Below are 22,797 nucleotides of genomic sequence, written 5' to 3' on the forward strand. Positions count from 1 at the left end.
CATAATATAATTGTGACTATCCCCAGGCCCCCCGGCTTAGTTTTTTTTAAGAGGGAATGACCTTTTGCCCCGAGATTCGTTATTTTATTTGTAGCCCTTCCAGTACCCAAAAAATTGGGTGGCCCATAACAATAGAAGGATATTTTACGAAATTTATGCCCTAATGGCTTAAGTGAAGATATGGAATTCATCAACGTCCTTATTTTTCGTCTAACAATAATTCCCCGAGAGAAATCTATAAAAGAGTGATCAGGATCTCCCATAGACAGAATATCAATTGGTATAGGCTCCATTGTAGCTTTTCTTGCTTCAGAGATTTGTTTGTTCAAATCTAACAACATTTTCGTAACAATTTCCAATTTAACCTTCTTAGATTTAGAAGCCTTATTGAGCTTTTTGGATGTTTGGGAATGAGATTTCATGTTTATAGATTCCTTCTTTAAATATCAAGAAAGAGCCCTTAAATAAATAGTTGAAATTTATAAATAAGTTTTTACCAATTATCCAAAAATTAGTTTTATGTTAATAGTCAAAAAATTACTTTGGCGGCGCAATTGCGCGATAATTTGCAATTAGATAGAATATTCATTCCATTCTGAATGCTTGAAAAGATACAAATATAAAATATAATGCTAGGTAAAGGTAGAAAGCCTAACATACTAATTATTGGCACCCCTGGTACAGGGAAAACTTCATTAAGTAAAAAACTAGAGAAAAAACTGGAAGGCTACAAAAGAATTGAACTTTCAAAAGCTATTAAAAAACATAGGCTCTATAGTGAATGGGATGATAAAATGGGAGCAAGCATTTTCGACGAGAATCTAGTTAGAAGATACCTAAAAAATCAATTGGATAAATATAATTCTAAGAATGTTGGTATAATACTCGATTTCCATTCAGTAAATTTCATTAAGAGAAAATGGTTCGACATTGTCTTCTGCTTAAACTCAGAAACCCATGTTTTATTTGATAGGCTTGAGAAAAGAGGTTACAGCCAAGATAAAATTAAAGAGAATGTTGAATGTGAAATTTTCAAGGTTATTAGATTTGACGCTACAGAGATATTCGATGAGGAACAAATAATTGATTTACAAAGTAATGATATCTGTGAGCAGAGGTCAAATATAAAATTTATATTGAATAAAATATCTAGCATTGAAAATAGTTAAAACAATCTCCACTTAGACCTTTTTTTAGTTAATCTTTTATTTTTATAGAACATATATTTACCCGCCTAATTTGACATGTAATTGTTATTGTGGACAATTCATATAGGTTCATCCACGTCTTCAACAGGTTTAGATCTGATTAAATTTGAGTTATTTTACTATACAATCAGTGGAGGAAGGTGGCTCATGGTAGTGAGTGAGCATAAAAATTGATTTGTATATTAGTAAAATTATGAACTGAGATATAACTTCTATGACGCTGATGAATAGGCAAGAATTATAGCTAAAGTTACTTGATAAGAAAAGAAGATAAAAGTAAGCTGATTGAGGTAGGGATAATAGTAGTAATCAAGATTGAACAACAAACATGAGTATTGGAAGTTTTGTACCTGAGGTAATTTTTATGGATAACATAGAGTCAAACATTAAACTACTCACAGAAAATGAGAATTTCGAATAACCAAATTGAGTGTATTTCAAAAGAGAATTTTTTAAATTTGAATTCTCAATTTAAACAATCATCAGATAGTTTATCTTTTGATATGAAAATAAGAACAGANAATATTAATTTAAATTCTATTCAGGAACCATCAAAAGTTGACCATTATTATAAAATTCAACCTTTGCAAGGCATTGAGCAGAATATTGGCGAAAACATTCAAATCCCTGTTGAAGATGAAGTTCAGAGTTATACAAGCTATAGCAATTTCAAATTAGAATGGGATCATGAAAATAAAGCATTATTCGTAGTAATTCCTTCAGTTGATAGTTTGGACCATTGGATGATGCTGTTTTTGCAACCTTTAGGTATTACTTGTGATTCACTGAGTTTAAATAATTGTTGTTTAAAAAGAAATTGCGATTTTCGAATACGGCTTGATGATGAAAGACTGTTACTTTATCCAGATTTATTAAAAGATATTTCTGATTTTTTAAGTACACAGTATTTAAATTGGCAATATTATAGGGAAAACGTAATTATGAGGGATTTTGAGGTGATGGACTCTGAGCAAGAAGAGTATATTGGTGATAACTTAATAAATGGCAATAATATCGGTCCAAAATGTCACAATTATTGGAAATTCCCTGATATAAATGTATTCGTGAATAATGATTCTCACTTAAATAATGAAATTAACTTTGCAGAGGATGAAAATTCCAGTAAATTTTACGAAAAAGAAAATTTTTCTCAAAATAATGGTAGCTTTGAAAGGAATATTCAAAAATCAATCACCAATTACAACACAGACATTTACGGAAAGTGTTTATTAGTTCCAGAACTGTGTTCAAAAGGTGATGAACCTTTGGTACAGAATAATACATTATCATGCCTTACTACCAACATTTCTGATTTAAATGTCCTAACTACAGACTCTGGCGTACTTCAAGTATTGACATCTGAGAATTCTAATCATGATGATAACTATTTTGCATTAAATACGAACAGTTCAATGGGAACAAATGACAAGGAGTATTTCCCTATTGAAGCTTAGAAAAAAAAACAAATTCACTGTTTTTCAAATATTATATAAAATTATACTAGTTGAAAAATAAATTATAGCTTTCGATTTTTAATATTAAGTAATGCTAATCTTGATCTTCGCAGTATTCTATGTTCTTTGGTGTTTCTCCAGTTAATATATATCTTCTGTTTTGTGCGTTTTTATTATAAATTAGAGCAAATTCTTCAGGCCTTTTTTCGTTCTCAAAGTAATAAATCCCATCTTCTTTTTTTGTGAAGTCTTCTTCTTTGGGAACTGAATAGCGACAACAAATTAAACTTAAAATAACGCAAATTAATAAAACTATTACAAGAATTACGAGAATAACTTGACTTATTTGAGATGAAAATGGTTGATCATAGCTGATATTCCATTTATAGCTGGAAAGGTTTAGTTCTCCATTTGCTCTTCTTCCAGGAGAATTGAATATCTCATGGTTTTCATTTACGATATCCCATGCGTTCTTTTTTGTTCTAACAAAAGAATAAGCATGATTTGATAGTAAATTTAAAGATAGGTCATATTCAAAATTTATATTAAAAGCTATAATGGAAAAAAATAGCGCTATTATTTTGATAAAACTTCGCATTCTGATATAGGCCCTTTAAGTTGTATAATTTTGAAATTCAAGATTCCCAAAGTATTTTTTAAACAATTATAAACATAAATAAATCAAATTTAACTCAGTGTGGTGTAAAGTTAAATTTGCTATTCATCCCAGTAATTAATTTTTGTTAAATTAACTTGCAATTTTTAGATCATTTTTCGGCAAGTATTAGTTACAATTCGACAATATCATTAAATAATCCTTTTTTAGTCAAAAGCTTACCAGAATATAACTCAATATATGTTTATATTATTTTTGCATTACTAATGCAATCTATATTTCATTCGTGTGAATTACAATATTTGTACACTACCAGTCATTGGCGGGAAGTATTTATTCCTATTAAGGTTTTTTCTCAATAGGATAAAAATCAGCAAATAATACAGAAAACAATTCGGCACTCATTCATTGTTTTAGTAGGCCTATCTTATAAAATATTAGCTTAATTTAAGCTTGTTTTTTGACTCACCCAAGCATTTAGCGATTTTGATATCTTGATCATAAGTAATAAAATGTTAAGCGATGAGGAAAGTGAGTTATTAATAGAAGACGAAAACCCTATTGCTAGATTCTCTTTGGAATTAGAGTTTGTGCAATGTCTTTCAAACCCAGACTATCTTCAATGGTTATCAAAGGAGGGATATTTTGAAGATGAGTCATTCGTCAATTACTTAAAATATTTATTGTATTGGTGTGAATTCCCATATGTGAAATATATATCTTATCCCCATTGTATTAAAATGCTGAGACTACTTCAGATAGAAGATTTCAGAAAAAACTTGTCGAAGGAAGAAGTGATTCAAATTATTCGCGAACAACAAACATATCAATGGATTTACTCTGACATAAAAAAAGAACATTTAAAGTCATAAAAAACTTAAAGTGGTATTCATCTGTGATTTATGGGGTTGTGGAATTTGATTCATTGTAGAATTCCAACATTTAAATATCACTCCGAGGAGTACTTTTGTTGAGATTCTAATTTGAAAGAAAAAATCTTTTTTCAATAGCAGTAATAATCAAATTTTTCACAAGTGAATTTAGGTCTTGGTAATATCGTATTTATTTTACTTCATACTAAAAAAGTAATTATTTATGCTTTATCCAATAATTTGCACCAAAAGTTTGAAAAGGAATGATTAATATAACAAAAATTTTCAATTATCTGTTTCTGATAAATAATAAAAGCTAATTATTATTTAAATGCTAGAACAATATTAACAACTAGTACATGGAACTACTTTTTTTTATTTAAGCGTTATTAAGATTTTTGAGATAGTGTAATTTACTATTTAGCTTCTTGCATACTTTCCTCTACTTCGGAATTGAGGAAATTGTAGAATAAGTCAGCAAATCCCATTCCCTGATTAAGATCATGAATCACATTTTCTCTGCTATTGCTACCACTATTTCTTCTGTCAGAAATAAAAAGATTGGACCTCTCGTCCTGTGAAAGACCAATTGCATCACACAATAAGTTGAACAAATCATTCCTATATTTAATTCTTGATCCATCTTCATTATGTTTCTGAATTATCTGAATGATAAATCTCTTATCAATCATGAACTCCTTTTGTTCCTCTTTAGTATCTTGAAGTTGCTTCATTATTTGTTCATTTGAGTTTATAAGATTATTATTATTTTCTAGTAATTCGCCTATTTGCTTTTCGAGTGAGTTTCGGTCTTCTTCTAATTTTGTAATATTATCCTTCAAGGAAGTAATTTCATCTTTACATGAATCTAAAACACTTAACCTCGATTGTAACTTTTTTTCTTGAGAACGGGCTCTTTCGAGTTCAATTTCATACCTCGAATTAATTTGTTCCTCTTCAGCTTGATATCCCTCAATAATACTTGTTAAATTATTAATATGTTCGTAGAGCTTATCAACTTCTGTTTTTGATTCACATTTTTCTTCAATCATCAGATTAATTTTTTCTATTAAATTATTCCTCTCTATTTCAAGATCCTCAAGTCTTTTGCGAAATATCTGGTCTTTTTCTTTGGTATCATCTTCTATTTTATTAAGAAGCTCTTCGTTCTTTTCTCTTAGAAAAATTATCTCATCTTCCAATGTTGAAATTTTCTTACTAAGTTCGTAATTTTCAGCTTCAATGTTTTGAACATTTGTTGTATACTCTGTGCATTTCTGAAAAAGTTCGTTAATCTTATTTTCCTGTTTAACAATTAACGAAGCCTTCTTTTTAAATTCTTGTAAAAATGAGCAAATACACTGCCCAATCAAAACAGTAAACCCCAAGGAAAATGGCTTTGATTTATCCAAAATTGTGTTTTTTAAATACGATTCATAGTGAGGTGGAGCCAACTTAATTAGCAGCTCTCTATCTGAAATAAGAGAATCTCTAATACTATTCCAGTCAGAATAATATCCTTGAATAACTTCCAAAAGATAGTCAGCACTACCAATTTCCATCTGAAATATTTCAGAAAACTCTTTTGAGTATTTATTAGGTAAATTCAATATTCCCAAGTCTTCATGATCCGAGGAGTTGCTTACCGTTTTTACTTCTTCTTCTTCTTCTTCTTCTTCTTCTTCTTCTTCTTCTTCTTCTTCTCCTTCTTCTTCTTCTTCTTCTTCTTCCTTTACTTTTTTCTTTTCTTCTTTCTCTTCCACTTCTTCTCCCACTTCTTCTTTAAACTTATTTTCACAGTACTCAAGCGTATCAGTTATATTAGATCCCTCATCATCTTCCGTAACTACAATTGATTCGCCTTTACAGCTATTTGGAAAGTTATTCTCTACAGTTAATTCATCATTGTTTTTATAATCATCATTCTCCGAATAATCGCTTTGCTGGACTATTTTATTTAATTTATTTGTTCTAGTATATATATCGGAACTTTTTCTCTCAGTTTCTCCTGAATCAAATTTATAAGTCTTTTGGGCTAATTCTTCATTATATTCCTTTTTCTGAGAAAATTGGTTAGTTTTAGAATCTAATTTCCCCTTTAAGGTACTTTCTGTATCTAAACCCCAGTCAAATTCTTCATCAGTAAATGAGTTACTTTCTTTCGAACTTTCTGAGTCTTGAAGCATAATTATATTTTGATTTGAGTACTGATTATATTCTAAAGGCAGATTGCCTTTCAAGTCAATTCTTTTACTATCATTTAAAGAGCTTGATAAACTTGAAATATTTCTTTCTTTATTTGAACTAATAAAGCCTTCATTATTATCATTAGAACGTAGATTATTTTTCGATCCGAAATTAGACTTTTTTAAATTAATATTTGAGCTAAAATGATCATTTATAACATGATCATTTCTCTCCCTAGAATAAGAAATATGTCCTGGGTAATTGTTTCTTCTGCTCTTCTCATGGTCGTCATCATCTTCCTCTAACAAGGCATCGTTAAGTTCTTGAACCGCACCTTTCAAAGCTCCCCAAGCTGCCCTCATGCTAATATTATTTATTTATATTGTATATTTATCGAGATGCAATAACTAGAAGTGCAATAAATTTGAAGTAAATTTGTGTTGATTTTCTCCTGAAATTTTATTGTGCACAAATACTTATGGTAGCAATTAATAAATCCGCCAATTATTTTTAACGGATTATTAAAACAGAATTATATTTAGTTTAGATTATAATCAAATTAATTAATTAGAAGATATTTTTGATTCCAATGAATTTCAATAATTATTTCCAAGTAAAAGAAAACTTCAATAAAAAAAAATTTTAAAAAATGTGCGTGTATCGGGAGTCGAACCCGAGCCATCAGTTCGGAAAACTGAGATGCTAGCCGTTACACCATACACGCCCGCGTCTGTTCGGTTGTTTTTAGTGATTATAATCTAAAAAACAAACATTAATTCGAAAAGTCCCCATACTTAGGAATTAAAAAAAAAAGAAAACAAAACAAAAAAAAATAATTTGAGAGCAATATTAATAATTTATGAAAATATTTTTGCTTTAAAGCTAAATAGATCGCGTATATTTGGGATATTATAACTAATCATCGTTGGCCTTTCAAGAGAAAGTCCCCATGCAATCACAACAATGTCAGAGGGAAATCCGAGTGGTCTAAGCATTTCTGGTCTAAATAAGCCGGAATTTCCAACTTCGATCCACTTTTTTAAGGTAGTGTGGTATCCAAAGATTTCCATAGAAGGCTCAGTATAAGGGTTAAATGCAGGTTTAAATTTAAGATCGGAAATACCAATCTTTTCGTAGAAAGTCTTTAATGTTCCGATTAGATCTGCAAGTGTAAGATTCTTGTCGACAATTAATCCCTCAACCTGATGAAACTCAGCAAGATGGGTAGCATCGATTGATTCATTTCTGAAAACACGGTCAATTGAAAAGTAAGCCTTTCTCTGGAAATTATCAAAAGATAATCCGTTCTCGTTATATAAATACATTTGAGCAAGTTTATAAAGCATTCTTACGGAAACTGCTGTTGTGTGAGTTCTAAGAAGATTTTTAGAGGCTTCTTCAATACTCCAGTTGTAAGATAAACCAATTGATCCGTATCCGCCAACCTCATGTACTTTTTTAACTTTATCAATGTGATCGTTCGACAACTCCATTTCATTTCTGAAGGTACTTGGAGTTTCTAAGAAGAAAGTATCATGAGAATCTCTTGCAGGATGTTTTTGAGGTTGGAAAAGAGCATCAAAATTCCAGAATGAACTTTCAACCCAGCGATTAGTAGGCATCTCTTCAAATCCCATTTGAGATAAAATTCTCTTAAACTTCCTTGAAGTGCGAGTAAGAGGATGAATATTTCCTCTTGGCAGTCTTTTTCCTTTTGCATTAAAATTATAGGGTTTAAACTCGTTGTTTTCCCAACTTGAGTTCATAATCATTTCTTGGGTTAAATCAGTAATCATAGGTTTAAGCTTCACAGTAAAGTCCTCCCCCTTATTAATCATGAAGTAAGACATTTTCTGTGAGACCACAAGCTTTCTCTTTTTTAATTCTGTTATTATTTGTAAATCTTGTTTAGTTAGTTGACTCTCTTTAATACCATTTACCCCCACAATAAAAAGATTTTTCCCTAACTCATCGGTATTTAATAAATCCATGTTGGAATCAGCAGGAATCTCTATTAGTCCCAATTCTTTATTTAATTTGATCAGCTTTTTCTGAAGACATTTTGAAAGCCCTATTTTAAATATGGAGCCTCCCAGAAATGTCATTGCCTCGTCTTGTTTAATTTTATGATCAGACTTTTCCAGAATAATTTTAATAAGTCTGTATTCGGGTGATCCATTCAACAAATAGTCTTTTCCCTCATCTGTAAGAGATAACATATTGTCCGAAATAAATTGTGTTTTAATAATATTACGGGACTCCAAACTTTTAATTACTCCTATTACTCTTTCATGTTCACATTTGAGTTCTTCTGAAATGCTAATACTGCTTAAAGAACAATTGAGCGACTCAAGCTTTTCTAATATTGTTACAGGTTCCACTTCCATGGTTTGATCACACGATTAATGCTCTATTAAAAATGATTTTTTTCCAAGTTTGACATAGTTAAAACAATTATTAGGCGGCTTTCAGCATTTTTAATTGTCTCTTAAAATTAGAAGAAAATAGTACAGCTAATAATGAAAATCTATAAAGTAATTAAGATTATCGTACTAACAAAACAATTCATTACAAATGAAAAATCTAGGAATCACAAAAAAAAAAAAAAATTATTATTGCGAGTATTGAAATAGGTTATAACAGAATCAAAACGTATATTCTCCTATCTAATACTTTTAAACTCAATAAATAATATGTTCATTGTTACTTTTCTCTTAAATTTTTGTCTTTTCATCGATGGAATTTTTTTTTTAGCAAGAAAATTATTAAATAGGGGACTAGCGCCATATATAAGCGCTGGCAAACTAGTTAGTTTGATGATACTTAAAGGCGGAGTAAATTAGCTTTTGTAGTCCTATTAGATTGAGTTAGCTAGTGGTTTTTCTATAAAGGGGGATTTAGAACAAAATTATTAACATATATGAGAGAACTTTTGTTATGAACGTAGAAAACTAACCTCTAATGAACGACGCAGAGGAAGATTGGCAAGATCCGCTTTTGGATGTGAGCATTCCATATAATTCGCTTGCACCCTATGCACTGACTTGCTATCAACTTGATGAAGATCTTCAGGATTTAATATCATTTTTTTCAACTTTGAGCAAGGAAGATTTAGCTCATCATATAAACGAAACATCTTTTGAGTCCAGCTTACGTTTATTGAAGGATGTTCTACTCGTTCAACCAAACAAATTAGACAGTTCTAATGGGAATGCACTCGCATATGAATTACTTGAAAGCACGGAAGATCTTCAAAGAGACTTGAGTTCTTCAAGTGCTGATATTCTTACAAAGTTTCAAAAGAATGATTCAGCTGGAACTGACCTTTCAATATTGGATTCTCCTAATGGTATTATTAGAGTAGCAAATGAAACCAAAGTTAGAACAGATATAGTGGGTGGCGATCCGACTTTAAATAATTCTCAATTTCTTGAGGGATCTATTCCAGCTTCTAATTCTTCATACAGAATTGTGAGTAATGGTGAAGAAAATAAATTTGTAGATCAATCTAAAATGCTAATGGCATTTTTCAAGGAGTTGGAGGCTGCCAAACTTTTTGAGAATTTGGAATCATTCTCTGGAATATTAGCAGCACATTCTATTCACTTGAAAATTCTTCAAGATGTTGTTACTGACATCTTCAGAGTAGAAGAGCTTAGATTAAGACTTTGTTCACAGCTTGCGGCCTTATTAAACCCCATTATTCTATCAAGATTTGAATCCTACAATAATTCACTATTCTTCACTGCATTTACAATTCCTTCAAACGAAGGCTCATCCATTGATTTAAGAGAAAGTCATTGCTCATTACCTAATCCAATCATTTATAAGTGGCCTTCAAATTCTGTTTGCATTGAAGATTATAAACTGTATATGTCAAGGCTTCCTCTTTTATGTTTTTCTGAAGTATTTAAATTGGGTTCATGTATCAGTCAATCGTTAAAAGTTCATGATAATTATCAAAAAACAATAGAAACCGATGTTGAGCAGACTGTAGATTTCTCTGACATCTATCCAGATAAATGCTCTATAAGAATAAAATCCTTAGACTCGATTTATAATCAAAGAAATGGCTCTCAGATAGACCATCCCTTGTTTCATGTAGATTATGGTTCTAATAGCAACTTGGATGCTAATAGTAATTTTGTTCATCATCCTTTATGTACTGATATTGCTCAGGATTCCAAAGATATTGAAAGAGACGTTATATTTGTTAATGGCAAGGAGTATAGCGGAGCTAATGGCGGCTACGAGAGAATTGTTTATATTGTTGCAAACCTGATTGAAAACTATTGGCTGAAATCTTCCAATGGATTTGAGGACTCTAATTCAAATGCTGAGACTAAAGAAGGTACCCTACAAGGCAGCAGTAAGACCGTTGAACTTTGCAGCGGATCAATCTTCAACTTAGTTAACAATGATCCAAACGAAAATTATGATGAGAGAAACACTGAATCTGTCGTAATTGCAACAATACTACTTCATGTATTGAGTAGAACATTTTCAGGCGGTGCATGCTTTGACAAAGTCTCTCTTGTATATAATAAGCCAGATTGTATTGTGATTTCTCCAAATAGTAAGCGAGCAAGACCACTAGAGATGCTTATACTCCCAAATGTTGCTCTAATGCTTTCGACATTGAGGTTTAGACTATATGAAGTAATGGAGAATTTAACTGTAAATACGCAACCCTGCTTTCTGGTTGATACACATGTGGTATCTAGACTTGTTCCTGACTCTGGGTTGATTGAATTGCTTCCATTTTATTCCTTTCACATTCTATCAAGAACTCCAGTAAGTAAGATCCCATCATCCATATACCAGCACCTTTTAAGGTGCGCAAATTTGTTTCTTGCTAAGAACATTCTTTTTACAAGAGTTAAAATCGCAGAGAAAGTGGAAGCAGGTACGCAATCGGATCCTCCAGTAGAGATAGAATGCGAAAAGCTACAACTAAATGTTGATCAACCATCTGAAGTTCATGAAGAACTGTGTGGAAAATGTAACACGGCTCAAAATGATTCAAAGGAAAGTGATCAAAATGTTGCAGAGGCTTTTATTTCCAATAGTAAATGCCTAGACACTGATAAGATCATTGAAGTCACTGGAGACGACTTAACAATAATAACCCCAGGCGAAGCAGCTTTATTTAGAATGTTCACAAATATACAAGACAAGGAAGCTATACATAACAGCAGTATAGAAAACATTAACTTGAGTAACTCTGAAGTCTCCACTAATAAAGAGGCTGCGGAAGATAGAGATCGCTATGATTGTGATTCTAATGAATCTATTAAAGAAGAAATAAGGGATAGTGATGCTAGAATATCCAATTCGGAATCAAAACCTCAACATACAGTTGTAGAACAAGATTTCCCGATGACGGTAGTGCCTGATAGATCTGTTCAAATTCACGCCTCAGTAAATTCCCACCTTGAAGAACAAGAAGGTAATTCTTATTCAAATTACAACACTTTCAGAACTCAACAACAAAGCAACTCAGGAGGAAATCAAATTTCTGATAACACCAAGAATTCTTCGTACTCTGATTATATCTCAACAGAAAGCAAAGAAAATATTGATAAAAGCTGTATTAGTTTTGGCCTGCAATCCGGTAAAAACATTCCTAAACTATATCTTTGCCATAATGTTGAAATTCCAGATTCATGTTCTTTGACATCAAACATTTATATTGCATCGTCTGAAAATTCGTCTAATCTTGCAAATGACTTATGTAACTTGCCAGCTGATTCAATTGGAGCCATTGACCAAGAAAATCAACAGCTTGCTCTTTTCTTGCAATCCAAGAGAGTTATTTCTCAATTTGGAATATTTAACATTATTAATACTTGACAAGTCAGCCAATACCTTTTTTACTTATTACTTTTTCATTAATGTGTTGTTCATTTAATCCAACTTATGATTGTGTAAAACTTATTGCCGTGATTTTTATTGAATTTCAGGATCATTGGTGATTAATTTTAATACACTGATAATAATATATAAAAATTACACTTAGTATTCTATAATAAGCGTTCTTTTTATTTTGTACAAATTTCATTCCTAAAACTAAAAATCCATCAACTATGATTATGTTATTTTCCTTAGCATGACAACTTTTGTTTATTCCAAAGCTATTAATTCTATAATCTTAAGTAGAGCTAGACTTTAAATTCATATAACTCTAAAACTTGCTTCAGGTTGAAGATAGTGAGTTAAAACCTGTAACTTCAACAGTCCATAACAAATTAATTAGTGATTATAACTTACTGCAGAGTTACTAATCGATTGAAGAGAATTCACTCTAAGCCTCTAATTTCTTTTTCTTTCCTCCTTCCAAATGTTATCCAAATGAATTAATATTTAACGATTGAAAAGTACATGTTTAAGTTTTTAATAGTAAAACACGCCACAACTCAATATTTAGAAACAAACACACCAGAGAAAACCTGAACATGAAGATAAAACAATTAGTTTTAAACATTACTATCACGAAGCACTTCTTTACAAAAAAAAATCGTCAATTTCGACGTTAGTCCGCAGGTGAAACAAAATTCGAGGTGGAGGCCTTTCTAATTATTTGTAAAGCGACATAATTCACTCCAGAATGAAAAACAAAAATTTAAGTATCAAATAATTAAATCAAAAAGATGCCATCCAAACCAGTTTCTCTCTGGAAGAATGAAAGGTTATTTCTTAATACCCATCTGAATCCCAAATCAATGACTAATTATAGAACTGTGTTAAAATAGCATAAAATACTTTCCTGAATCCCCCTGAGCTAGTTCAAATGCATGCAAGGGGGTGCAATTTATTAATTTATAGTTAGAAACAGTCAAATTAAGACTGTTAACCATAATTCTTCAAAGTTCCAAAAATATATATATATATTAGTTACATTATGAAAGGAATCGTTATAATCATGAAAAATAGTAATAATATAGTATTAAAATAACCCAAAATTACTAATCAATAATCAATTATTAAATCATTCCATTAAGCTTAACGAATTGGGTAATTCTGTACAAATGTAAATAATGAGCTGTATATTTATCCATCGTAATTGTCTTGAACAAAATAAATTTGTAAATGCTCCTTTTTTTTTTAAATACGGATAACGCTTGTTGAATAATAATTATTATCAATGCTAAATACAAACGAAAGGAATTAATTGATATTTACTGAAGAGGAAAGTTTTTTGAATGTTTCCTCAGTCGGAGGCAAATTATTCTCTATGCAAAAATGGTAAAGTTTGCGTAATAACTGGGCAGTATGAGAAATTGCTTGGAATTGTTTCTCTACGCCTCTAATTGAAAGAAGGCCTAAAACACTCATTCTCATGTGTTTCCCCATTGCTCTTCCAATACGATGCCTATTCAGTGCAAAAATTGTTGGAATATTTAATTCCTGAGCCTGTAAAAGAATATGTATTACATGGTGTCTAAGGCTTCCTTCTACCCCATCTCCCTCGATATCTGGAGCAACAATTAGAGCCTTTAGTTTTTTGTGTCTTAAGCATCTCATTGCTTCTCTAACTCCAACAGTGAATACTCTTCCAGGGAAGTTCTTTGTAGAGTTTGATAGGTTTGTGTTTGATTCATTGGTGCTTTCCTCAATACCGCCTAAAGCGTTTCCAGTATTCGAAATAGAAATAGCACTTCCATTAATAGTGATTGTATAGCCAGTTTCAATAGTGTTTTTGGAATCAGAGATCTTCTGATTAGACTCACCTTCTGAAGGAATAACACATGAATTACTAATTTTGTTTGACTTGAGATCAATTTGCAAGCCACTTCCATTTTTACTATTAACAACAGTAGACATCCATCGAACGCGATCATCAATAGCTCTTAAAGTGTTTAATAAGATAGAGACGCTATGATCTAATGATGCCGTAAGTATCTGATTTACATAGTTTTGTGGTGACGCAACAGTTCTATGCCCAACTTTATGAGCAACAGCAAGTCTAATATTCTTATGTACAAAAGCTCCATTTTCTGGTTCTGACCAGTACGCACATTCAGATGGGTCAAATGATCTTGAAACAGCTTCTAGTGCGATATCATCTACTGCAACCATACAAAGATTGTCGCCTTTATTAACTTCACGAATTTTTCTGGCATCCACAGTATCTAAGTAATGGTACATAACTCTAAGCCAATGAAGTCTACCAGAGTTATTCCTTAAAAATGAGGAGAATCTAGCGCATGTAATAATTTCATTGGCTCCATTCTTAGAATCAGTCAAATTTGCAGAGCCAGAGTTTGTGCCATTGTTATTTACGTCTGTGTTACTTGAAGCAGAATTTGAGTTGCCGTGTTTGTTTCTATTGCTAAATCCGGTTCTACCGCCAGTCTTGCTCATTGCCTTTGCCCATAAAGCAGCAATTGAAGAGGGTGTAAGCCCATTTTTAGATGCGTCATTGCCAGAATTATCAATAGAAGAGGCACTTAAACCAGCAGTACAGGAGTTACTTCCAGCTGGAAAGTTGTTGTGAATGTTCATATTACCAAATCCTGCCATACCGCCTGTCATATTTGAGTTACACGAATGAGAAGCATTGCTATTATTCTTGATATGATTAATGGCATTCTTCCGGTTATTCTTATTATAATAAGCATCCTCAGAAGTTTTTTTAGAGTAACCCTGATTGCTTAGACCAGAAATAGGAATATTGGGCATACCAGAATAAGCCAAATCATTCAGAGATCTTGAAACTCCATTACCAATCACTCCCATAGAACCACCACCAACACCCAATCCCAATTGATTTCCATTAAATGGAATAACTCCTGAGCCAGATTTCCTCCTAAACATATTTCCATTAATATGAGTAGGAATTGTACAGTTGGGAGGACAAGTCTTCCTACAGTACTGTAGTTGCCCTTGGTTAACCCCTACATATCCCTGGTCATTCAGATTCTGAATGTTTAAACCAGAATTTAAAGGAATATTTGGCATGCTACCAGTTAAGCTACCACTACTGTTTTTCTTACCGGAACGGCTCGTTTGACGTAACATATTAGATTCGCATCTAAGCATATTGTTTTCATTATATAATATAGGTAAATTTCCACTTCGGTAAGTATTCGGTGCTCTTTGATTTGCTTCGAAATTCTCTAGATTCGGAGAAACACCATTACGCTGTTTCAACTGTTTTTGCTGTTTATTACTCATATTAGAAGGAAATCCATATAATTTCTGTTGGCCAAAATACTTGTGTCTAAGCTGTTGACCACGGTTAATCAAATAATTATTGTAGGGAACGTCGCAACCAAAGTCATCATTAAACTCATTCTTTTCAAAAATAGAAAGTTTTTGATGTTGCGGTTTCCAGTCAATAACTCCTTGGGAAGAAGAAAATTTGTATGGAGATGTATGTTGCCAATATGATTTTCCATCACCTCTAAATTCAACCTCGTCAATTCCCTGTAAAGAGCCTTCCATTCTGTAACCATTGCTGTCCTCCATCAATCTATTAAACATATTCTGGAATTGACTTCCATTACCCTCCATCTCAAATGGGCCTCCAATATCCCCGTTACTGAGAGCTGGATGAGACGAGTGTCTACTCTCTATCCCATTAATGGAATCTCCGTATGAAATATAATTTCCTTTAATAGAAGGCGAAGTATCAATTCCACTTCTGCACATGTAATCAGTATTTGCAGATCCAGATCTTGATTTAAAACTACTAACTAAACCTTCCGTCTGGTTATTCATGACACCCAATAATTGTGAATTGGAGGACCCAAGTAATGCAAAGTGTCCTATTGAGGGATATATATCTTCTTCATCAATTATTAAAGGATTGACTCCATTAGAACTAAAATTAGAATGAATAAGAGAATTACTCTTAGACGACCTTTTCATTCCATATGCGCCGCTGCTATTATTACCTGCTAAACTGCAAGTGCTCCCTCCAACCCCAGTGCTACAACTACTACTCCCACTGCTACATACGCTACCTCCAATGGCTCTCCTCCCTGATGCATTCATACTTCCCATTATTGATGTGGGATTTGATAAATTGGATGTAGAACCACTACTTTTTCTGAATCTTAGTTTCCCATTCGAATTAATTTCAGAAACAGAGTCTTCCAAAGGAATAGCGTTATCATCCAGTGGTATGGCATTCAAGTGTTTTGAATAACTACTCATACCTATTGCGCCTGCTGATAACTTGTCAAAATTCACTCCATTCGACCCTTGAATATCTGATATGTCATATGAGCTAAGGCTAATATTAGAGGAGTTTCTAAATCTCTGAGATAGAGCATCAGCAGAGTTGGCACTCTTGAGAGATGCACTTCCAGGAGTTGCCACGCCAGACAAAGATGATATCTCAGATGAAACGGTGGTAGTGTTGGTCATATTACAGGTCCCAAAGTCACCGTTTGCGAATCTCCTCTGAATATAGCTTTGGTGAGCTCTGTAACATTCTGTAGAATCTCTCTCTATGGAACCTACTTCATGAGAGAATCCATTTCCAATTATAGAGCCACTAGTTCCCGTATTACAATGGTCAATTTGGGGAAGAAATGCATCTACATTTGCATTAGCCCCATTATTATTAGTGCTTTTATTGTTAATAGAGTTGGTATCAAATGTAGTACAATTAGTGTTAACATTACCATTATTCATATTACAATTGTTAATATAATTAGAGTAAGTACCCATTTTTAAAATTTGGTCATCCATACACATTGAATTGTATCTGCCTATTAGTCCTTGAATGCGTTGATCCGTATCAAATTCAGCCTGTTCATCATGGAAGGTATTGCCATTATTGTTATTGCAACTAGCCATTTTCATTATACCTCCAGTTGAACCCAAGTGAGAATTTTGTGAAAAGGAACCATTATGGCATCTCGAATGCATAACGCTATTATTACTATTATTAATATTATTATTATTATTATTATTATTATTCTTACTGTTTCCCATACTATTTTGTCGTTGATAAGCACACACATCACTAAATGTATCAGAAGATCTACGGTTCATTGAACCATCCAAATCAAGATATGATTCTTCTGGACGACCAAAACTACGATTCCCAGAATGTCTCGATGCAATATTAAATCCTTGAAGCTCGTCAACGACGTTGTTAGCGTGTTCCATTCGAATTCTATTTGATCTTTCCACAATATGACCAGAAACCCCAATTTTTGAAGGGGTTTCAATATTCCTAATGCTGTTAAAATCTATAAGAGAACCATCCACAGCAGAAACCGTGATATTTGAATTTTTAATGTCACCAATTAGTGAGTCGCTTCTAGCATTTCTTGAATGTTGGGATTGCTGCTGGACAAGTTGTTGGCTACCTCTTGCACTTCCACTGCCATTATTATGCCCATTATTGCTATTATTATTATTATTGCTGTTGCCACTATAAGAGGTACCAATCTGTAGATAAGCTACTCCACTGTCCCTAGGAACGTCAAACAGCTCGCTTGCTAGTAGCTCAAAGTTATTATCTAGGAGGTTTTCCATTAGCCAATAGGATTAACTCCTATAAACGAAAAAGATCGAGATAATAAAGTCTATGTATTAACTCGTAAATACACTGATAATATTACGTTGCAAATTGGAGTTATAGATTCGGAATCTAAAATGCCTCTAATTAGCAAACTAGAAAAATCCCTAAAATTAATTAGAAACTTTCCAATTAATAAGCTCTCAAATATTCAGCTTATAAATTCCAAGTGCATAAAGATTCATACAGTATACGAGTTCTTATAATTTTTTACGCTTAAATTTTCATTTGAAAATAATTCTCTGTTCCAAACTCTTTAAATATTTGTATCTAAACAATCATGCTCCTTCTGTTTAGTAAAATGAAAAAGATCCCAAACTTATATTTGATATGAAGATCTTGAGCCTCAACTTATCTCGATTGTATCAAATACAAAATAAACAAAGTTCAGTTCAAACCTCCTGATCAACATAACCCAATAAATTCTTTATTTTAGAAACGTATTAATTTTATTTCATTTCTAGGTTAATAGTCAGTTCGTACAGTCAATCTATTTCTTGCCACTATCTGACAATATTAATTTTTGTATTTAACTAATAATTTATTAATAAATCTATCTATACGTCACGTTTTACGGTACCGCTGAATGTCTTAAACTTAATCTACATTTCTAACTGTTTAGATCGACTCAAAAGTAAATTCTGTCTTATTTCCACGCATTTCGCGTCTACTACTATTGGGCTGCTAGACACAAAACTGGGCGGGTGTCCCTTCTACCTATTTAAATTTAAAAGAAAAGCATTACAAAAATAAAGTATTCATTTGAGTTCTATTCCAGATCTACTCACTTCGATATGTGTCTAACTATTAGTAAATTAAAATATATTTATTTCTATATTTACCTGAATTTGTTCGGTCCACTATGGTCACCGAAAAAAAAGGAACTCTGGCGCTACTTTGAAACCGTATTTAAAAAACAAAAATTTAGACAACTTAAAAGCTTCTCACTAAAATCTAGATGAGGAGAGGAGACTTTGACTTGTATCTCTCGTTTAGTTTGGGTAGTTCATCTTAAGTAGCAGCTCTTACTGAATTGAACATGCACTTGTAGGATTCCATGAACACTCTCTGCAGCTAAAGAAACTTTTTTCGTAGCTTTCTGCACTGTCTACAGAGATTGTATCATCCATTGTCCTTGATCTAGTAGATCTCTTGAATCCAGTACCATTATCTTTTATTGTAATGATAACCATGTTGTTTGAAAGGCAACTTGTTGATTTAGATGGGTTGAAAGGCGAAATATTGGAGTTACTTAGTTTCTCTAGCTTGTTATTGAACCGAGTTCTGGAATCAAAGTCAGAATCGTTAGAAGAGAATCCCAGATTCGCTGCTCCCCCGTTTAAGACTCTCTGTAGGTCTTCCACTAGAGGTGTTACTGTTATTGACCTTCTTAGCTGGTTCCCGACACGAATAAACCTTAAAATTTTGGGCTCAGTGAATCTACCGGAAATCCTTTCAAAAGAAATAGTTTCAGAAGCACCTCCAACCTCTGAATCTTTGTTTTCTGAGTATTCACCACCAGCGCAAACTTTTACGGTTCTGGGAAAGTCTGAAAATGCATTCCTGCAATTTGTCTTAGCTTCGTACACTGTTGTATCATTGCTGTGAGCAAATTGGCCAGCTGTACCAGATACTGTTGTGGAAAGCACGCTTGAATTTAAGGCATCATTAGAACTTGTCAGTTCACCATTCTTATACTTTATAGACTGGTGTGTATAGTAAACATCTGAGAAAGGAATATGTTCAGATTCTTGGTTATTGCCGTTCTCCGACGTATTACTTATAGATGAAGTATATTTTGCATTATCTTTCGCCCACATTCTTAATCTCTCTTGTTGTAAAACTGCTACATTTAGTTGGCTTAAGTAATTATCTTCAGTGTCCCTCTCGTAAATTCTGCGGCTTGCGTTTCCTTCATCATCAAATCTACCAGATTCTTGTTTATTTTCGACCTTAGTATAGCCTCCATCTTCCAAGATGTCAGCATCTTGAATATCTTCAATATTGCTACTCAAACTTTCAACTCTTTTATTAATTTCACTTAGTTTCGCGTTCATCTGGGCAAAGTCGTGCGATAACCCATAATTGTTCTTTTCTCTATTTTCACTACTAGTTGGTGAGGCAGACTTAGATCTACAGTTCTCTGACTTTTGGAGGCAGTAATCACCAGCATCCTGGCCATTAGACACTGTTTTCTTATTCGGAAAGTTAAGTTCGCTTATAGTATCGGAATCTTTGTTTTTTAGGCGTCCTGCAAGCCTCTTAATTATATCAATACTCGGAATATTCTTTCTTGCACTAGTTAGAGCTGAAAATGTTTCCGAGTCTGTGATCGAATTTGAATCAATATTGATACTATCTTCTGTGATTGCTAATTTTGAGTCAGAAACATTGTTGTTCTTCAGAGCAGCTCCTTCTAGATTTGAAAAATCGTTGCTAGTTTTTATCAATAATTGGTCAACCAGCCTAGTTGCCTTCCTCATAATTTCACTAGAGGACGGTGAAAAGGTTTTCTCAGATATTGTTGTTTCGATCATGATTATTAGGTTCAATAAAACTATTTATCCGTCAATATTTGTGATAAGTTATACACAAATCCTATCATTAGTAAGCTATCTCAAAAAGTAATTAACCTGATTCTGATTTTTCATATAGGATATACAAATGAATTCTTTTCCACTTTAATATAAAGTCGGTTATTCTTCCTTCAAAAATCAATGTGAACAACAAATATACATATATATATATATATATATATATATATTTATTTATTTATTTATTTATTTATTTATGTGTTTATTTAAACGAATAAAAATTTTAGAGAATTTACCTTGGATTTTTTAAAGGATGAACGATATTCAAAAAAAATTTCTCTTCCTATTTCCCCTCTAAACTCACACAAATAAATAGATTGTCTTGTGTCATGTCTTAGGCGGGAGACACCGGTACCTTAATATTAAAGAAAACAAAAAAAAAAGCGATAATATAAATTAGGGTCAAAAATTGATTTTTAGTAAATTGGTAGAAGATTGATTCAACAATATTGAGATAGTAAGGATTTAGATATTGGTCCAAAATAAATATTTAGTTAATACTTTTTTAGGTTTTCAGAAACGTATTTCTTAAGTTGAAATGGACCATAATCTTGAATTGGGGAACTACTCCGATTTTGATTTTCAAACCACTTCAAAATGGATAGCTAAGCACTCAAAAGGCAAAGAAAGGCTAGTTGTTGCATTGCAATTTTCTGTATCTGATATTAAATATGCCCCAAGAATTCAATATCTTATAGAAAAGCAAGTAAATTGCATAGTTTCAAAAGAAGATGGTTCTAAAGATCAATGTAATATTCGATTTTTTGTTTTATCTGATATTGTGAACCCAGCATGTTGTCTGGATGTTTTAAATATCAAAAAGTCACATTCAGATTTATTAATACACTTTGGTTACAGTTGTTATCATAATATTAGAAACTTCCGCCTACCTGTTTACTTTGTCCCATCTTCCTCTGACTATTTTTATGTTTCAGAATCTAATACGCTCTGCAATATTACAAGCTTTCTCTATAAACAGCTAAATAATAGGCTTCTTGAGGGGAATAATTCTTTGAAAAGGATGAATGTGATACTCTCATTCCAAGGCATATTAGAGAACAACTCTCAAACGATATTGTTGGATAAAATAAGAAGTTCTGAATTGAATAAAACTAGCAATGATGTAGAGATTTGTATATACCAACTTTCTCCTATAAATGTTACTGACTGTATTCAAGATCAATACTCGGAATTTATTTGTGATTTACTTCTAACAAAATTGGGACACGACAAAGAGTTAAAACTTGATGATTTGGAGAAGCGTTTTGAGAGATCCAAAAATATGGCTTCAAGTGAATCTGTAATTTTCTTCCACTTTGTTTCTAAAGATGATAAATATTCTAATCTTCCTAATTCTTTTCTGGAAAGAATTTTCCTTAGATATAATCAATTATTTGAAATTTTTTTATGCCAAGTAAATAACTCAGATTCTAGCATAGAACTAAATCCAAATGCTTTGAATGAGTTGAGTTCTATAATATCTAAAAGATTTGTTGTCATTGAAAAGGCAAAGTCAATCCATTCTGAAAATCGTGTCGCTTTTGTAATTACTCCTGGAATAACGCAATTAGAGTGGAAACTTATTGAATTTTTTAAAAGGCATAATTACAGGATAAACGCAGATAATGGGAAAAAAATAAAGATTGAAACTCACATTATTTCTTTAACTGGTGTGAATGAAGTAAAATTAAGAAATTTCCCAGATATTGATATTTTCTGTTTTTTTGGTTGTTCCGAGTATTTTTTATCCCATATTATTAAAAATCTTAATTTAAAAACTCCAATTATTCTTACACCCTTTGAATACCAAGTATTTCTTGGAATTACAAAATGGAGTACACGTTATCTAAATACTCCAGACTTACAATCTCATGGCTTAAATGACAATGATCTTTCTTTTCACTCTTCCATATCAGATTCTGAAGATTCTGAATTAGATCAAGATTTTTCAAAACTTTTAATTGAGGACTCAGAAATATTGAATAATAACACACTTTCCACGAAAACTGAATCTTATTCTTTGCAAAGTATCGACAAGAAAACTAAAAAGTTATTGTTATCATTAAACTCAATTAAAAATAAATATGGGCGTTCTTATTTTGGTCTAAATCCCTTGGAAAACCCTGATCATATACCTAAAATTACTCAAGGAAGAGATGGAATCGCATCCATGTACAAAAATGAAATAATATAATCTTATCTAGAACTCAAAGCTGTGGGAACAAGAAATGTAAAACAATCAACTGCTTAAAATCGGTACGTGATTCATATATGATCAATTAGTCAAAATGATTCAAACTTTATAAATTAACCGTTCACTATATTTA

At 32.2% G+C, this 22,797-nt stretch overlaps 11 protein-coding genes and 1 non-coding gene across 12 annotated transcripts; 5 read left to right on the plus strand and 7 right to left on the minus strand.

Moving 5' to 3' along the window:
- Positions 1 to 422, minus strand: Chro.30372 (hypothetical protein; the record flags this gene model as incomplete). The annotated part of the gene is made up of 1 exon (XM_663079.1): positions 1 to 422. A coding segment is annotated over one exon (422 nt), but the record flags the coding sequence as incomplete, so codon positions are not given.
- A 207-nt stretch (positions 423 to 629) lies between these two features.
- Chro.30373 (protein ad-004) lies at positions 630 to 1,169 on the plus strand. Its single annotated transcript, XM_663080.1, has 1 exon — positions 630 to 1,169. The coding sequence occupies one exon, from the start codon at positions 630 to 632 to the stop codon at positions 1,167 to 1,169; it is 540 nt and encodes a 179-aa protein (XP_668172.1).
- A 443-nt stretch (positions 1,170 to 1,612) lies between these two features.
- On the plus strand, positions 1,613 to 2,662 carry Chro.30374 (hypothetical protein). Its single annotated transcript, XM_663081.1, has 1 exon — positions 1,613 to 2,662. The coding sequence occupies one exon, from the start codon at positions 1,613 to 1,615 to the stop codon at positions 2,660 to 2,662; it is 1,050 nt and encodes a 349-aa protein (XP_668173.1).
- Positions 2,663 to 2,756: 94 nt separating this feature from the next.
- Chro.30375 (hypothetical protein) lies at positions 2,757 to 3,260 on the minus strand. Its single annotated transcript, XM_663082.1, has 1 exon — positions 2,757 to 3,260. One exon carries the CDS (start codon positions 3,258 to 3,260, stop codon positions 2,757 to 2,759), a length of 504 nt encoding a protein of 167 aa, XP_668174.1.
- Positions 3,261 to 3,790: 530 nt separating this feature from the next.
- Chro.30376 (hypothetical protein) lies at positions 3,791 to 4,150 on the plus strand. Its single annotated transcript, XM_663083.1, has 1 exon — positions 3,791 to 4,150. One exon carries the CDS (start codon positions 3,791 to 3,793, stop codon positions 4,148 to 4,150), a length of 360 nt encoding a protein of 119 aa, XP_668175.1.
- A 416-nt stretch (positions 4,151 to 4,566) lies between these two features.
- On the minus strand, positions 4,567 to 6,699 carry Chro.30377 (hypothetical protein). The annotated part of the gene is made up of 1 exon (XM_663084.1): positions 4,567 to 6,699. The coding sequence occupies one exon, from the start codon at positions 6,697 to 6,699 to the stop codon at positions 4,567 to 4,569; it is 2,133 nt and encodes a 710-aa protein (XP_668176.1).
- A 290-nt stretch (positions 6,700 to 6,989) lies between these two features.
- Positions 6,990 to 7,061, minus strand: trnG. Its single transcript has one exon. It is a non-coding gene; the product is annotated as a tRNA-Gly (tRNA).
- Positions 7,062 to 7,194: 133 nt separating this feature from the next.
- Positions 7,195 to 8,724, minus strand: Chro.30378 (phenylalanyl-trna synthetase-like protein). Its single annotated transcript, XM_663085.1, has 1 exon — positions 7,195 to 8,724. One exon carries the CDS (start codon positions 8,722 to 8,724, stop codon positions 7,195 to 7,197), a length of 1,530 nt encoding a protein of 509 aa, XP_668177.1.
- Positions 8,725 to 9,298: 574 nt separating this feature from the next.
- Chro.30379 (hypothetical protein) lies at positions 9,299 to 12,190 on the plus strand. Its single annotated transcript, XM_663086.1, has 1 exon — positions 9,299 to 12,190. One exon carries the CDS (start codon positions 9,299 to 9,301, stop codon positions 12,188 to 12,190), a length of 2,892 nt encoding a protein of 963 aa, XP_668178.1.
- A 1,314-nt stretch (positions 12,191 to 13,504) lies between these two features.
- Chro.30380 (SECIS binding protein 2) lies at positions 13,505 to 17,833 on the minus strand. The annotated part of the gene is made up of 1 exon (XM_663087.1): positions 13,505 to 17,833. One exon carries the CDS (start codon positions 17,831 to 17,833, stop codon positions 13,505 to 13,507), a length of 4,329 nt encoding a protein of 1,442 aa, XP_668179.1.
- A 1,068-nt stretch (positions 17,834 to 18,901) lies between these two features.
- On the minus strand, positions 18,902 to 20,413 carry Chro.30381 (hypothetical protein). The annotated part of the gene is made up of 1 exon (XM_663088.1): positions 18,902 to 20,413. The coding sequence occupies one exon, from the start codon at positions 20,411 to 20,413 to the stop codon at positions 18,902 to 18,904; it is 1,512 nt and encodes a 503-aa protein (XP_668180.1).
- Positions 20,414 to 21,008: 595 nt separating this feature from the next.
- On the plus strand, positions 21,009 to 22,664 carry Chro.30382 (hypothetical protein). The annotated part of the gene is made up of 1 exon (XM_663089.1): positions 21,009 to 22,664. One exon carries the CDS (start codon positions 21,009 to 21,011, stop codon positions 22,662 to 22,664), a length of 1,656 nt encoding a protein of 551 aa, XP_668181.1.
- Positions 22,665 to 22,797: the final 133 nt, after the last annotated feature.

The sequence above is a fragment of the Cryptosporidium hominis genome (assembly GCF_000006425.1).
Source record: "Cryptosporidium hominis TU502 chromosome 3 CHRO013139, whole genome shotgun sequence".
NCBI lineage: Eukaryota > Apicomplexa > Conoidasida > Eucoccidiorida > Cryptosporidiidae > Cryptosporidium > Cryptosporidium hominis.